Source organism: Podarcis pityusensis (assembly GCF_964106645.2).
Source record: "Podarcis pityusensis genome assembly, chromosome: 8".
Classification (NCBI taxonomy): Eukaryota; Metazoa; Chordata; class Lepidosauria; order Squamata; family Lacertidae; genus Podarcis; species Podarcis pityusensis.
In genome coordinates, this window is record NC_138033.1 from 14,463,885 (window position 1) to 14,481,172 (window position 17,288).

General features: G+C 43.1%; 1 protein-coding gene across 1 annotated transcript; it reads left to right on the plus strand.

Annotated features, from left to right (window-relative positions):
* Positions 1-1,550: 1,550 nt before the first annotated feature.
* LOC308484369 (phospholipase A2 inhibitor gamma subunit B-like) lies at positions 1,551-12,381 on the plus strand. Its single transcript, XM_081019266.1, has 5 exons — positions 1,551-1,752; positions 4,211-4,327; positions 5,200-5,346; positions 9,430-9,567; positions 10,596-12,381. Exons 1-5 carry the CDS (start codon positions 1,566-1,568, stop codon positions 10,799-10,801), a joined length of 795 nt encoding a protein of 264 aa, XP_080875392.1. The 5' UTR covers positions 1,551-1,565; the 3' UTR covers positions 10,802-12,381.
* The last annotated feature ends 4,907 nt before the right edge of the window (positions 12,382-17,288 follow it).

Here is a 17,288-nt window from a genome sequence, read left to right on the forward strand (position 1 = left end):
CTTTCTGGAAGAAGAGCACATCGAAATGATTTTTCAGGCTGAATGAGGATTGTTTTGTGGAAGAATGGAAGCCTTTTCCAGAAAATTTTATGGCATGGTGAATTCGCAAGCAGGATTTGAACTATGAACAACAGAAGGAACGAGAGATTATTGTATGGTAGTTATTATATAAAAGAGAGAAGACAGAGTGCCACAAGGGGGAGAAATTAAAACACCATGGAAAACGGGGTGGGAAGTGGGGGAGGGAGAGGGGCAAAGAAAAACTTAGGTTTTGGAGTGTACGTATATGTGATTTTTTGGAAATTTAATAAAATGTAATAAGCAATGAAATGAGTTTTCAGGCTTCTTTTCCAAAATGCTACATCACTTGGTGCTTTTCTATCACATGCTAGATCTTAAAAAGAGAGAGAGGGAAAGAGGGGGAATAAAAAGGAAGGCTGGCATCAGTCTTGGTGGGCCTTCCAAGATGGGTGGGCCTTGATATCTGCCCAACCATGTCAGACATCAAGGCCTATCAATCCTGTCTGGTGTTGCCACCAGGCCTTCCCCCGTATCCAAGCCCAAAATTATTGCTGGAGAATGTTTGGATCAGCACCAGTAGATGCTTTCTGTCTGGATGATGCTAAACATGTTGCTTTAAAACGTTTTAAGTGCAGCCGAGCACTTTGCGATCTGACATTTCTTATCGGCTCCCACAGTCGTGCACTTACGGGCTGGACAATATCCAGCATGGTGTCTGTTTCACGTTGTCTCCCCCGGCATTACAGACACATGGGAGGTTGGCCTGGGCCAACGTTAAGAGCCTCTCAACTTTCATTTTAAAATAACCCTGCAAAGATCGTAACCCAAAGTTCCCCGCGGGAATTCTGTAAGCCAAAGGCAAGTCTGAGAAGAATGACTTGCAACAGCAAACCCATCAACCGTCCTGGAAAAACCGGGGATATCCCAATTTGGAAACTGTGTTTTTGTGCATTTTTGGGACATAATCTCTTTCCCAACCCCAACCCCCAAACACTATCTTCAGGGGTCTAACCCGTATGGGAAAACTCTCTATTTGGGTTGAGATCAATGACCAGGGTTTCATTTTTTCCAGATACAACATATGGCTAATGTGTTAATAAGGGAACATGACCCTTTGAGAGAATGCATACCTTTTGAGATGTTTGTTTCGTCCTCAAGATTAAAGGGTGTATAGGGAAAGCTGTGCAGAATGCTGTCAGAATTAAATTCGATTCCAGGTGCTTATCAAGAGCAATGGCAGAAAGACAGACGTAACAATATTTCTGTTGTCGACTGGAAATGGATTTGGAACTTAGAGCACCATTAACTGTATGAACCTTAAAGAAAACTCTTATGAAGGGGGAACTCAGATGGTATTTCACCCCATTAAGAATGACCCAAATTTTTAGGACTCAAATATATAGGAAGGGTTAGTCTCACATCCATCTTGGAACCATTCCTGGGAACACATGCTCAAGTTCCAACCTTTTTTCGAGAAACGCTCTAGCCCTTTGGACACTAGGTGGCAACCACATAAATATACTTGATCGCTGGAGAGCTCTTAGATGCCTACTCCCTCTTTCTGGGAAGTGTTGGTCTGCAATAAACCAGCCCAGCTCTTTCAGATGCAAAGATCTTTTGCTGCAAGCAACGGATTTTCAAACCTGGCTCTGATTCTAGTCTTGAAACAGATGTCTGGTGCCATGAGCAGTGCTTTCCTCACCTGCCTCCTTTATATTTTCATACCTGCAGGTAAGTGTTTTGTGATTCATGGTTGGTGGTGGGGGGGGGGGCTCAGAGAGGTGCAGGACCAAACTTTGGCTTGTATGTGCTGAGCATTGGGTCTCCCGTCCATTCCTCCACTTTTAAAACACTTTTTAAAAGGTTTGCATATGGTTCAGCTGGGCATGCCGAAATTCCCAGTGTGACCACAGCTGTTTGGTGCCATAATTTGCCCAGAGGCACTTGGTACCTTGATGCTAATTTGATTTGGGACCTTTGTGTCCCCCAGAGTCCTTGAAGCACTTAAGAAATGGCCCTGATTCATGGGTCCCCAGTGTTCTGTTCAGGGCTCATTCTAGAAAGCATGGGTCAGAGAGGTTTTTGGTTTGTCCTATGCTTTCTAGACCCTGGTCCACATGGTTTTTTGTTTCTCCCTCCGCTTTCCCTTGGAAAACCCACTGTTTACTGTTGAATCGGAACAAATGTCTACCTGCGGAAAAACCGATTATTCTGAATCAGTGGTAAACGGTGGGTTTTCCTGGGGAAAAGCTGTATGGACCAGCGCTCAGTGTGGGAAAGTGGGAGGGAGTGAAATAAGGACACACTCCATTCTCATGCACTGTGAACAGAGCAAACAATATGAATCTTAAAACATAGGCGCTACTGCAGAGCCGTGGTTTCAGTGTTGTTTCAAGTGCTCAAGCTATATATATCATTTATGGTTTTCTTATTTGTCGAGGATTGGAATTTAGGCTATTTCTGCTAGGGGTTACTTTTGTACTTAAGCATTTATTTATTTATTTTGCTTTGTTATTAGGTTATTATGTTTTACTCAAAGTTGCCTTGGGAGACTTCCAGCCGTTAAAGACAGCCTATAAATATTTCAAATGCATTAGTGGAATAAACAACACTTGCCTCCAGCCTCCCCCCAAATATCTTGCTTATTGTATTGATTGATTCTGATTCCTAGCATTACTTTGCCTCTGAGTGCTCTGTTTAAAACAACCGACACATTCCGCTAGTGGGCCTGAAGGTTTGTATATTGTTTTGCAAAGCACTTACATAGGATCAGTTCGCCTTTAAGTTTTGCCCATATTCATAACCTAATCGTCACACCCCTTTGTATGCCGAGCCAGTTACTGTGCTCTGTAAGTGAGGTTTTCTGGAGATGCCACCTTATCAGGACATCTGTTCCACACAGTGTACGAATTGGGCCTTTAGTGTGGCGGTATCTGCCCCTTGGAATGCCTTCCCCTTGATTATTAAACAGGTGCCACTTCTGTTGTCTTTTTGGCACCTGCTAAAAACCTTACCCTTCCAGTGTGGTGTAGTGGTTAAGAGTGGTAGACTCGTAGTCTGGTGAACTAGGTTCACGTCTCCGCTCCTCCACATGCAGCTGTGGGGTGACCTTGGGCTAGTCACACTTCTTTGAAGTCTCTCAGCCCCACTCACCTCACAGAGTGCTTGTTGTGGGGGAGGAAGGGAAAGGAGATTGTTGGCTGCTTGGAGACTCCTTAGGGTAGTGATACAGTGGGATATCAAAACCAAACTCTTCTTCTTCCACCAAGTCTTTTCAGCTGAGATCTTTCAGATCTGCATTGGAATTGTTTCTAAGTTTTTTAAAAAACTAATTCATCCCCTGTTGTTTGACACCCTGGGCTCCTTTGGTAAGAAGGGCAGGATATTTTAAAGAAGCTGACCTTTCAGTGCGGCAGCACCCACACTTTGAACCTTGCTTCTAATTCACATCAGGTGGGCTCCTTCACCATACTCTTTCTGACTACTGCTAAAATGATTTCTGTTTCAACAAGCCTACCCGGAATCATGGGACGTGGGTGGTGCTGTGGGTTAAACAACAGAGCCTAGGACTTGCCAATCAGAATGGGCTCCCGTTGCTTGGTCCCTGCTCCTGCCAACCTAGCAGTTCAAAAGCACATCAAAGTGCAAGTAGATAAAAAGGTACCGCTCCGGCGGGAAGGTAAACGGCATTTCCATGCACTGCTCTGGTTCACCAGAAGCAGCTTAGTCATGCTGGCCACATGATCCGGAAGCTGTACACTAGCTCCCTTGGCCAATAAAGCGAGATGAGCACCGCAACCCCAGAGTTGGTTATGACTGGACCTAATGGTCAGTGGTCCCTTTACCTTTACCTTTACCTTTACCTTTACCTTTACCCAGAACCACAGAAAGTTGATTTGTGTTTCAATGTTTTGTTTTGTTTTGTTCTTTTTTTAAAAAAAAACTTGCCGTGGATTTTAAATATTTTTGGAAGGTTTTATAAAGCTGTTTTAAACTCTTTTTATTGTTTTATTCTTTCTGTAAACTGCTTTGAGGTGAGGGTTTTTTTAAAAAACAATGAAGTGGTTTATATATTTGATGAAATAAAATAACTAAAATAAATATAAATAAAATGTTCTGTGGCTTTTTTTTTTTTTAGTCCTGACAATTAAAAGAAGCCGGCTGACACCTGTTTTCCTTTTCCTTTAAGGGTTTTCCCTGGAGTGTTGGAGTTGTGAAACAACTGGAAGGAACTGCCAAGGGCAGAGGCAAACTTGTCCCATTGATTACGAAGAATGTGGTGTCCTTCAGTTGGAGAGGTCATTTGGTAAGGGCAAAGGGCCTGAATTTGTGGGGAAAGTTTGGAATTGTTTTGACTTTTCTCTTTCATGCACCTGGGCTGATTGGATCATGCAGGATAGGTACTCCTCATCTGCACCTTAAATTAACAACAGTATCATACCACTTTAAACAGACTTCCCCTAAACAATCCTGGGAAATGTACCAGTAGTTCACTAAAGGAACTGAGAGCTGTCCACCCCTAAATGTGTTCTGCAGGGTCTCCCAGAGTATGTTTTGGAAAGGGGCAGGCAGAGGCAGATTTAGGAGAGCCTGACTTGTTTGCCTGCACTGGGTGCTAAGCCAAGAGGGTGCCACAGGGGTTGCCACAGTGATGTAGATCAGAAGGCGAGAGGTAGTGGGGTTCCAAATTTTGAGACCGCTGAAATTTGAGTGTCCAATATCTGCCAAGGCATGTATCTGCCAAGGAAAGGTAACTTCCCCCAATCACCCATCAAAATTGGTTTAAACTGGTATCTTTGTTGATTGTATTGATGGTGACTTCTCTGTATTATTGCTATTTTATTCTGTTTGTATAGTTACTGTTAACTGCCTTGAACACCATTTGGTGGAAAGGCAGGGTACAAATTTAGCGAATGAATACAAAATAATAACTGTGCAGGGGGAAGAGGTGGGGAAATCCAGCGGTGCTACCTGGGGTTGATGGGAGTTGTAGTCCAAACCATCTGGTGGGCACCAGATTGATGGACAAAAGTGAGCTCGATGGAGCTAACCGTAGCTGCAACCAGGTCCATAATAACATTAGGACAATAAGATATTGAGCTCCGTGGCCAGGAATTTTCTTGCAGCGGATACTTCTCTGCTGTATCAAACATCACCTCTCTTTTCCTACCCCTACAGGACAAAATAAGCAGACCACTGTGAAGAACTGCACCCAATCTAACAACTGTGGCAAAGAACTTGCAGTTTTCAATATGGGCAAGAGGCGGACAATACTGGGCAAGATTTCGTGTTGCACAGCAGATGACTGCAAGAGCATTAACCCCTGTAGGTGACTTTTATGCCTCCTTATCTCTCCCTGCTTACCATAATTAAGTCGGCGGGGGGGACGACGACTATCCAATATCTTCTTTCTTCCACACAAACCTTTTCCATTTTAATCTCACTGGGCTTGTATCAGTGAATGGCTTGATCCAGGGTTTGCCGAAGTGGTCTCAAGGGCACCAATATGCCCTCCGGCACCTACTAGGGCACCTCTCAAAACTCTGCCATGCAGGAAGAAGAGAAGAGTTTGGATTTGATATCCTGCTTTATCACTACCCTAAGGGACGCGGGTGGTGCTGTGGTCTAAACCACAGAGCCTAGGGCTTGCCAATCAGAAGGTCAGTGGTTCGAATCCCCGTGACGGGGTGAGCTCCCATTGTTTGTTCCCTACTCCTGCCCACCTAGCAGTTCGAAAGCACATCAAAGTGTAAGTAGATACGGCTAATAAATGTGGAAAACTGTTAGCGTGGCAAATGAAAAAAAGACAAAAACTTAACACCATTACCAACTTGGAAGTGGAAGGAAAGAACATCCAGAATCCAGTGGAAATTAGAAAATGCTTCCAGAGGTACTTTAAACAGCTATATACACAAGGGCCACAGAAAGAGTATGATTTAGACAAATTTTTAAAAACAAATGGACTTCAAAAAATCTCTCAAGAAAATAAGTTAATGTTGAATTACAAAATAACAGAACAGGAGGTGGAAGGTGCCATTCAGAACATGCAGTTGGGCAGATCTCCAGGGCCAGATGGCTTAACCTCAAAATATTATAGGTCCTTGAAGGATTGGATAATTCAACCATTAAAGGAGGTTTGCAATGAAATTCTGGAGGGGAAAAAAGTGCCAGAGTCGTGGAAGGAAGCTTATATTACACTAATACTGAAAAATGAGTCTGAAAAGACACAACTTAAGAACTACCGCCCCATATCCCTGCTTAATGTGGATTATAAAATTTTTGCAGATATTTTGGCTAAAAGGTTAAAAAAAGTATTAGTGGAGGAGATACATAAAGACCAAGCTGGCTTTCTCCCGGGCAGACACTTGTCTGACAATACGAGGAATATAATCAACATTTTGGAGATGCTACAAGTGAATATTAATACTAAAGCTGTTTTAATTTTTGTAGATGCGGAGAAAGCCTTTGATAATATTTCTTGCAGTTTTATGAAGAAAAATCTTCAGGGGATGGGGGTTGGTCAAGGGTTTGAAAATGGTATAAGTGCAATTTACTCAGAACAAAAGGCTAAACTAATAATTAACAATGTGGTGACAGAGGAATTTAAGATAGAGAAAGGGACACGACAAGGCTGCCCAATTTCCCCATTGCTGTTTATTTCGGTCCTGGAGGTTTTGCTAAATATTATCAGAAGGGACCGTCTGATTAAAGGTATACAGGTCGGAGCTAAACAGTACAAATTGAAAGCTTTTGCAGACGATTTAGTATTGACGTTACAGGAGCCAGAATCTAGTACTAAAAGAGTATTAGAATTGATTCAGGAATTTGGTCATGTGGCAGGATTTATGTTGAACAAGTTAAAAACTAAGGTGCTTGAGAAAAATTTAACACCGATTGAGAAAGAGAGGTTTCAGAAGGAGACAGGTTTAACATTGGTTAAGAAAGTAAAATACCTGGGGGTTAACGTGACTGCTAAGAATTTAAACCTATTTAAAGACAATTATGAGAAATGTTGGTCAGAAGTGAAAAAGGATTTAGAGATATGGTCAAACTTGAAGCTTTCCTTGTTAGGTCGAATTGCTGTTATAAAGATGAATGTATTGCCAAGAATGTTATTTTTGTTTCAATCATTGCAAATCTTGGACAAAATGGACTGTTTCAAGAAGTGGCAGAGAGACATTTCTAGATTTGTCTGGCAGGGCAAGAAGCCCAGAATAAAATTTAAAATATTAACCGATGCAAAGGATAGAGGTGGATTTGCCCTGCCAGACATTAAACTTTATTATGAATCAGCAGCATTCTGCTGGTTGAAAGAATGGCTGCTTCTTGAGAACACAGACATTTTGGATTTAGAAGGTTTTAATAATGTTTTTGGGTGGCATGCATATTTGTGGTATGACAAGGTTAAAGCACATAAAGCATTTAAAAACCATATTGTCAGGAAAGCATTGTTAAATGTCTGGATAAGATATAAGGACTTACTTGAAAACAAAACCCCAAGGTGGTTGTCACCGATGGAAGCAAAGGCTCAGAAAAGGCTCAATATGGAGGCCAAATGGCCGAAATATTGGGAAATTTTGGAACAAGAAGGAGACAAATTGAAATTGCAGAGTTTTGAGAAATTAAAAGACAAAGTGCGAGACTGGCTTCATTATTATCAGATAATGGAGGCATACAATTTGGATAAGAAAATTGGCTTCCAGGTGGAAAAATCAAAATTGGAAACAGAACTGTTAGAACCCAAAACTAAGATTTTGTCAAAAATGTATAACTTGCTGTTGAAATGGAATACTCAGGATGAAACGGTGAAATCTGCTATGATTAAATGGGCACAAGATCTTGGACATAATATTATGTTTGCTGACTGGGAACAGTTGTGGACCACAGGCATGAAATTTACGGCATGTAATGCCCTAAGAGAGAATATTATGAAAATGATATACATGACCCCAGTCAAGCTTGCAAAAATCTACCATTCGCCCGATAATAAATGTTGGAAATGTAAAGAAAATGAAGGTACATTCTTTCACCTTTGGTGGACATGCCCAAGGATCAAGGCTTTCTGGGAGATGATATATAATGAATTGAAAAAGGTATTTAAATATACCTTCTTGAAGAAACCAGAAGCCTTTCTCCTAGGCATAGTCGGCCAATTGGTGCCAAAGAAGGACAGAACTTTTTTTATGTATGCCACAACAGCAGCAAGAATTCTCATTGCAAAGTATTGGAAGACACAAGATCTACCCACCTTGGAAGAATGGCAGATGAAGGTGATGGACTATATGGAATTGGCGGAAATGACTGGCAGAATCCGAGACCAGGGAGAAGAGTCGATGGAAGAAGATTGGAAAAAGTTTAAAGACTATTTACAGAAATATTGCAAAATTAATGAACGTTAGAATGATGTTGGATAGAAACTAAGTGGTCTTTAGCCGAAATGTTATAAGGGAATATGAAAAAATGGTTTCTTAATAGGTAAAAATCTAAAATTACAATATTTTATGATTAATGATTAGGATACATAAAGAGGGGAGGGATTTCTTGAACTAATAACTGAACTGGAATACAAAAAAGGGAGGTGTGAGGAGGTCCTGGAAATAAGCAAATGAAGGCTAAGCAATGGAAGGAAGGAATTGTTTTTAACTATTTTTACTTTGTATTTTCTCTTTTTTCTTTTTCTTTTTGTTTTGTAATACTCTGAAAATCTTAATAAACATCTTTAAAAACAAAAAAAACAAAGTGTAAGTAGATAAATAGGTACTGCTCTGGTGGGAAGGTAAACGGCGTTTCCGTGCACTGCTCTGGTTTGCCAGAAGTGGCTTAGTCATGCTGGCCACATGACCCGGAAGCTGTATGCCAGCTCCCTTGGCCAGTAAAGCAAGATGAGCGCCGCAACCCCAGAGTCATCTGCGACTGGACCTAACGGTCAGAGGTCCCTTTACCTTTACCTTTAAGGAGTCTCAAAGTGGCCAGTCTCCTTTCCCTTCCTCCACCACAACAAACACTCTGTGAGGTGAGTGAGGCTGATAGACTTCAGAGAAGTGTGACTAGCCCAAGGTCACCCAGCAGCTGCATGTAGAGGAGTGGGGAAGCAAACCTGGTTCACCAGATTACGAGTCCACCACTCTTAACCACTACACCACACTGGTTCTCAGGAGAGGCTGTTTGCTGTTCCTCCTCATTTCCCGCTTCTGCTGGCTTAACTTCTTGTTCCTTGAAGATACACCCTAAGACATGCCTGCATTTCAATGGGTACCAGTGGGCTGGGCCTCTACTCTGTTCTGAACGGAGGAGAGGTGCAAATAACTTCTCTGCGTGTGACAGTGATATGCAAATGTCATAAATAATAATAATTTGGTTGCAATGTCTTATCTTATCTCAGGTCTACCTGTCTCCTCTTTCTTGCAGTGCGTCCTAGAAAAACCACAGTTAATGAATTTAGATGCCCGTCTTGCTATTCTGTGCATGGCGTGTGTGTGGAAGAGTCTATGGAATGTTCCGGAGATGAGCACTATTGCGCTCAGTTGTTTCAGACCCCAAGTACAGGTAAGTCATTTTGACGTACTCAAGATTATCCAATAAGAAACATCTCCCCTTCCTAATTCTTCTGTGTATTTTCAACTTTACACATGAAGAGGGATTTGTTTGTTAAACCACCATGGGAATTGTAGCTCGGGGAGGTGGCAGGAATTGCCTCCTAACTATTCCCAGAATGGTTTAGCAAGCAACACTCTCCTCCCAGGGAACCCTGGAGATTGTAGCTATGTGAGCGGAAAAGCTCTCAGCACCCTTAAAAAACTAGAACGTGGAATGTTCCCAGAATGTGGCCCGAGTCCCTTTTCACATCCTTGGGTAGTTTTGACAGCAGCTTTCATATGCAATAGCCCACTGAGGGTTGCCACCTGTCCTGTATCATACAGGATTGTCCTGTATTTCAATGTAAAATGCTACATCCTGTGATGATACAGCTTTGTTCTGTATTTCAGGTCTTCTCTCTTTCTCTCTCTCTCTGTGCCAAGTTAGGGAACCTTTTCAAATGCATGTCTTTGAAAGGGTGTGTGAACAGGCATGTATGTAAGCTCTGGGTAGCCAAACACAGACAGATTTATAAATTCATGTGTATGTGTGTTTACATGTGTGTGTACCAAATTCCAGAGGGGCCACCCTGTTAGGCTGCAAGAGATTGCAAGATATTGCTTTGAAGTCACTTCAGCACCAGATGGGGGGGGGGGGGGAATCGTTCCCCAACCACCCCGCCCTGCCCTGTCCCGTATTTTGCCAAAGCAAAATAGGCCTCCTCTGTCCTAGTTTCTCCACTTCCTGCATCTGGTTCTTGGCCAAATAGCAATCCACAGAGAATTAAGAATAGCATCAGAGAATTGTAGCATTGGAAGGGACCCCGAGGGTCATCTAGTCCAACCCCCTGCTGTGCAGCAATCTTTTTGCTCAATGTGGGGCTCCAACCCACGACCCTGAGATCAAGAGTCTTATGTGAGCTATCGAGAGGGAGAAGAGTTTCAGGGCCCTTCCATTCTCCCGATGTTGACTGCCATCTCCTGCAATTCTCTCTGCAGGAGGGAACACTGTGACCATCATGAAGGGGTGTGCAAACAAGGCTTACTGTGATCAGATGGAGAAGTTTGCCTCTGCGGCCAAGATGAGGTTACTTGAGACAAGCCATTGTGTACTAGCCTCCAGAGCAGCTAGCATCATTCCAGAATTGTTTGGACTTTTCCTCTTCAGCCATGCTGGGCTCCTGTTTGTGACAGGCCTTCCGTGATCCCTGAGCGATTTTGCCTTTCCACTCAGGCATTATCCAGAACGTCGCCTTTTTGTGAAGAACGTAGAGCTAAGAGAGTAAAATCTTCCAGGAAATATTTTCAAAAGAAAGAGTGCTTCCTATATATATAATATAATTTTATTATTTATACCCCGCCCATCTGGCTGGGTTTCCCCAGCCACTCTGGGCGGCTTTCAACAAAATATTGAAATACAGTTATTTTATTTTTATTATTTATATTTTGGTAGGAGAACGGACACACGTGTAGCATTTATAATGCTGCAGATGATGAGGAAACATGTTTTGAATAGTAACTCTTTTGCTGCTGTAGTTCAGCGATGGGGAACCTGAAGCCCTCCAGATATTGCTGGACAACGATACAAATATTTATTAAAAAATCTATTTATGGACTGCTATTTCATTTTTTTAAATCCGCAAAGTGCGTAAAATCATACAGTAAAAACATATGAAAAAGTTAAAAACAGACACCAATTAACCACTGTGGAAAGCTGTATTCTTAATTGCCTGCCTAGGCCTGGGGGAATAGAAAGGTTTTCAGCAGGCATTTAAAAGTTGGAACAAAAGGTACCTGCTGAACTCTCTTGCAGTGTTCCACAAGGCTGGGCTGATGATGTCATCAAGCGCACCTCACAAACTTGGGGAATGAGCAACAACCCTCACGCAGATGTAGAGACGCCAGGTTGCCGCCTCCCCCCAAGACCGAGGAGCCCTGGCATGTGGTGCGCATGTGTGACATCATGCATGCGCCATGCTTGCATTGTTGCGCTGTTGTGAGGAGGTGGAGCTCTCTGGAGGAGCCGGCTGCTGAAGCTGCAATGTTTGTCGCCTGATGTGTGTGGTGTCGCACGCGCATGACACGCGGCGAGCCCCCCAACATGGAGGTGGCTCGGTCCACTTTCAACAAATATGGAGGGGGCCAAAGATACCTCGGGCCTGTAGAGTTGGTGTGCCTGTGCAGATGATCTCATTGCTCAAGCTGGGGATATAAGGGTTCAAGCGATTCCTGAGGCACCCTGGACCTACCTAGGTTGATGGCAGGGTGGGGTGGAAGGAAGGAAGGAAGGAAGGAAGGAAGGAAGGAAGGAAGGAAGGAAGGAAGAAAGAAAGAAAGAAAGAAAGAAAGAAAGAAAGAAAGAAAGAAAGAAAGAAAGAACCAACTAACTAGTCACTGGGATGCTCTCCATAGGATTGCACCTTTCACATATCTAATTGTCTGTCTGTCTGTCTGTCCCTAATCTCCACCCCGTTCAAAAATAAAACTTCCTAGGCCTGTGTAATGAGATGATGAGCCACTATATGATGTGTGTATTTCTTTACATGCTTGCCTGTCACAATACTGATTGTTGAAGTGCAAAGTGGAATCAGGGGCAGAGTTGCTTTTGCATGATAAACGACTGTATATTGACAATTTCTTTCAATCAAATGACTACATTGTAAATGTTAAGAGCATGCAATGGCTCTGCTTGTGGACCGGAATATTGTTATTTGTATTTCTAGCCTACTTTCTAGTTGAATGAATCCCAAAGCGGCTTACAAACAATAAACAGTGTTCGATACTCCCATTGTTCTAAGCGCATTTTGTGACAGGGAGTTTCATTAGCGGGAGGGGTTTCTGACCTCTGGGCGCAGATTTCAGATAAAAACTGCAGAGTAGAAGGAAAGGAGGACCTTTTTTCTGCCTCCCCACTTCCATCTACTCTCTGAAGCCTGGAGAAGAGACCCTCTTAAGAATATTAGGGGGGTGGACAGGGGGAAGAACTAGACCATGTGAAAAATGAACATAATATTTTAGCTGCAGTTCATTCATTTTCAGCTTTGTATTCTTGTTGTAACAAAAGTGCACCTAGACATTCCGTTGTTGCGCCCATAACCTATGTTTAAGGTGCCATTTAGCTCCTGGCTTTCATATCTCAGTTTCTAACACTGACAATAAATAACAGTAACAGAACATTGCAAGTACAGCATAAATCATGTAAGATTCTTAACAAATCACTTGAAAAATAATTACAATCTGTAAAACACCATTAGCAAAGCAGCAACGGAAAAATAAGAGGTAAATGGAACTGATTTGGTTGCCTTTCAAAGCGTGTGTCTTTTTTTGGAGAGAGAAATGAAAGTTGTCCATGTTAGGATGTTGAAACAATTCATAATTCTGTACCACTGTGCTGCTGCTGGTGGCACTGTGAAATAGACTTAATCGTGTTTATTGTCTAGGGTGCAATGCCATCATGATGAATCATGAAAGCGGATGAGAACTGGGAAAACATTGCGTGCTATGCAGTACTTAAAAGCATTAAACAATTATGAGGAGCCTTATCCAAATAGGAAATAAGATTCCCCCACTTCCCTAGAGACCTTTCATCAATGGTTCCCTGCAGCTGCTCTGAAATAAACATTCAGACCCGAGACTTCATCTGTAGGGAGCTGTGGGGGTGGAGGGAAATAAAAGTGGAAAATCTGCAGAGCATTATTGGTCTGCAATGGGATATAAGGTCAAGAATGGGTAGGTCACTAAGCTATTTCCCCTTTGTTCCAGCCTGTTGGCAGGCAGTGCTGAGGATCCTTGCTTTGCCCCGGGCACTTGCAACCCATGCTACACCACTTCCTCAAGGGTCATCTTGTACAACCCCCTGCAGTATAGAAATCACAGCTTAAGAATCCATGATAGATGCTTTAAAACTTTCAATGGAGGAGAGTCCATCACTTTCTAAAGTAGTCAGTTCCACTGTCATTTCTAATGGTTAGTGGGAATCTCCTTTCTTGAAACTTGAATCCATCGGTCTGGGCCCTACCCTCTGGAGCAGCTTAAGCAAAACGTTTTGATTTCCACCTTCTCTGATCTGATCTGCTCTGATGTGAATGAAGCAGAGCTGTGGCTGCAGTGGCAGTTATAGAACACCGAAGATGGAACGTCCAGGACAAAATGGAGCATTTGCCGTAGCTGAGCGATGATCTTCCAGGCTGAACGAACCTCAACAGAGGATAACAGGACCTTAACTGCTGTGGTGTCCCAGCATTTTGGAGAGTCGGTTGAGATGGACAGTCCTTAACGCAACATGTTAAAGCAAAAGGTACTTTGTTAATTGATATATGGTATACATATATGGGGGATGCGCGTGGCGCTGTGGGTTAAACCACAGAGCCTAGGACTTGCTGATCAGAAGGTCAGCGGTTTGAATCCCCGCAACGGGGTGAGCTCCCGCTGCTCGGTCCCAGCTCCTGCCAACCTAGCAGTTCGAAAGCACGTCAAAGTGCAAGTAGATAAATAGGTACCGCTCTGGTGGGAAGGTAAACGCCGTTTCCATGTGCTGCTCTGGTTCACCAGAAGCAGCTTAGTCATGCTGGCCACATGACCCAGAAGCTGTATGCCGGCTCCCTCGGCCAATAAAGCGAGATGAGCGCTGCAACTGGACCTAATGGTCAGGGGTCCCTTTACCTTTTATACATATATGTATACACAGGAGCACATCTATACTTGTGCACACCCCCACTGGACACCACACCATGTGATTGGACGTCACATGCATTGCTCCACCTACTTTTGTCTGTAGCCACTCCCATTACCGCTCATCAGGGAAGGTGACCCTTAGATTTTTTTAAAAAGCATCTCAGCCCCTGTTCTCTAAAGGGACTTCCCAGATTCGTGCTGCTGAAAGGTCCTGGACCTAGTCTGCTTGGAGCAATAGCCAGTGTTTGTCAAGGTTAGAGCAGACCTACTGAAATTAATGGCTATGAGAAACTTCCAGGAAGCCTCTACAACAGCTGCGCGGATGCTACTTGCCCAAAGATGGAAGGAGGACAAATTACCTATAAAAGAAGAAGGGTTGAGAAAGATGATAGACTATGCCAAAATGGTGAAAATGACCTGGAAAATCAGAGATCAAGAGGACAATAAATTTAATAAAGAATGGGGAAATTTTATAAGTTACTTGAAAAAACACTGTAAGCAATTAAAAACAATGGCAGTATTTAAAAAACAACAACACCTGCAATGAAGGGAGAATTAGGATAAAAATGGAGTTTTAAGAAAATACGTAAAATATGGTACAATACAGTTTGAAAAGAATATCCAGGGAAACCATGGGGGGAGGGACAGAAGTTCTAGGATTCTGAGAATCCTATTTGGAAAACAATTACGATTTATGTGTGGTGATAATTGTTAAAAGTGAAAATGAATAAAATAAATAAATAAATGCACTGCAATGAAGAAAAATAATGGGGGTGGGGGGTGGGAGAGAAACTTCCAGGCAGCCTCTGCTGAGCTCTCCTGGACACAAGTAGTAAGTTGCTCCCTCTAGCGGCCAACATCTTGTCCCAGAAATAGCTGTCATTCTAACAGAAGGGATCATCCACATTCCATTTGCCTTGCTGCTTCCCCCCAGGAAAACCTGCAGCTTACCTCTGAATTGGAACAAACAGCAATCAGGTTTTCTGCAGGTGGCCATTTGTTCTGATTTAGAGCTAAGGAATGACGGAAAGCAGCAGGGCGAATGCAGAAGCACAGGATAAGGGGAAAACCTCTCAAATTAATGCTTTCTAGGCAGGGGACCAGCAGAAGTGAGGACAAACCCTAAGAGGGATATGTGTGGATGCTGTCCAGTTTGTCCTCCTTTGTAAAGCTGCTATTGCTGTGATGATATTACTGTATCTTGGGCTGAGTCCCTTTGATGGGGTGGGAGGGGAGCAGGGCAGAAGGCGGGGAAAGTGTTTGGCCGCTCTCATTCCCTTTCTAGAAAGCGTTTCTCTGCTTTGTACTGTAGAATGGCCCTGGCATAGTCAGAGACATCATTGCACCCCTGTGGTTTGAATCTCAGTCCTGGCCTGGAATTATGAACACTCCTCTGAGTGTCTGCCTCCTTGCCATCTCCATAGCTGTGGGTGAGCATGTTCGGCTCCTTGAGATGGGAGGTCTTTGAGATCTTTTTTTGGTTGGGGGGTTGCTGACAATACCCAGCTTGTGTCAAAGAGCATCAGCAGTGGCTACTCCTCTCACCTGGAGCAGGAATGAATGTCCCTGCTGGTGTCTTGCAGATGAAAATGGCGACATGCCTGTTCAACGTGCCTGTTTACACAATAAATAATTTTGAGATGACATTTCTTGACTGAAAACCTCTGGCTGGGTTTCATCTCTCTCTTGTGGCCTGTTTTGAGTTCTGCTTTGCTTTTTTGCTTTCCAACCTTTTAGTTCACCCTCCTCAAAAATGTACCTCAAATCTTGGGGTTCCCCAGAATATGCTGATACCTCCCTCTTGTTTCTCAGTAGCCCTATTCTTCCTATGCAGCCATTACCCATCAGCAACTATGTTTGCTATTAGAGGAAGTGACAAAGTCATTTTCTGGCTACAGAGGCCCCCAAGAAAGCTGCATTTAAAACAATGACGTTTAAAGCAAGCAAAGGAAGCCTGCTTTGGGTAGACTGGTGCTAAAAAGATGTTTAAAGTAATTCCCTAATGCCAAAAACTAGCTGGAGGGTCACCATCTGCTTGGCTGAGAAGGCAGACTCCTGGCAGCAACCATTCCATCAACTGAGGGAGGAAGAGATGGGAAGCAGGGCTGCTCCATCGGTCCAGTTGAAAGACCCGCAACTTTTGGTTCCTTAATTATGATCCTTGAACTGTTTCCATCCCAGCTGGTCACCAAAAGAGCATGTAACAAAGAACAGGCAACTGAACTAGATTTCCTTCTTCCTCCTCCCTTCCCATCTCCTTTTGCTTCATGTCTTTTCAACAGTGTCATGTAGGGTTGCCATATTTTGAAGAGCAAAAATGAGGACACATTTGCCGACTTCTACTTTTAACTGTGGATTGCTATGATGACTCATTTTACATATCCATGAACAAGAGGGTGTGTCTTGGAAAAAGAGGACATATGGCAACCCTAGACTGAGGGCAGGGGCCATCTTGTTTTTAACAGATCTATAAGCCCCTCTGGAAGCCTCTTTTGCCCAAGAGGAGCAGGCTAGTTGTTGTTTTTTAAAAAATGAATCAATAAACTCAACAATGAAGAAGGCCATTTCTCCCAGTACCTCAGCATCAGAGGTAGGATGGAACCCTGGTAAAGGCCCTCTAGTTACTATGACAGTAGATAGGCAGATGCAAGCAGACATTCAGTTAGGCTCTCAGGTCTAAGAACTCCCTGTTTCCCCTGCATTTTAGGGGATTATACGCTGGACAAGAGTTGTAGCAACAGCAGTGGGACCTCTACTGGTTCTACAGCACTTTGTTCCATTGGTTTTGACAAGCTGTGCACCCTTCAATTGGAGAGCACAGGGGTTAAGCATGCAAGACACACATTCAGAAACCACCCCAGTTTTCCCTTCTGTTGGCAGATATAGCTTGATGATCTATACCAATCACTCTTCAGAGTAAAGTATTCCTTCTCCGTGTTGGCACCCGCTGCAGATATTAATATTGCACAGTTTGAAGTGACTGGAAGCATAAGAATGGACTCTTTTTGGAAGAAATCA

Excerpts from the sequence above, each read along its gene's own strand:
- LOC308484369 (XM_081019266.1), top strand. The coding sequence starts at position 1,566 with ATGCCTACTCCCTCTTTCTGGGAAGTGTTGGTCTGCAATAAACCAGCC. Across the intron at positions 5,347-9,429 it reads CTGCAAGAGCATTAACCCCT|TGCGTCCTAGAAAAACCACA; the intron begins GTAGGTGACTTT and ends TCTTTCTTGCAG. Across the intron at positions 9,568-10,595 it reads GTTTCAGACCCCAAGTACAG|GAGGGAACACTGTGACCATC; the intron begins GTAAGTCATTTT and ends TTCTCTCTGCAG.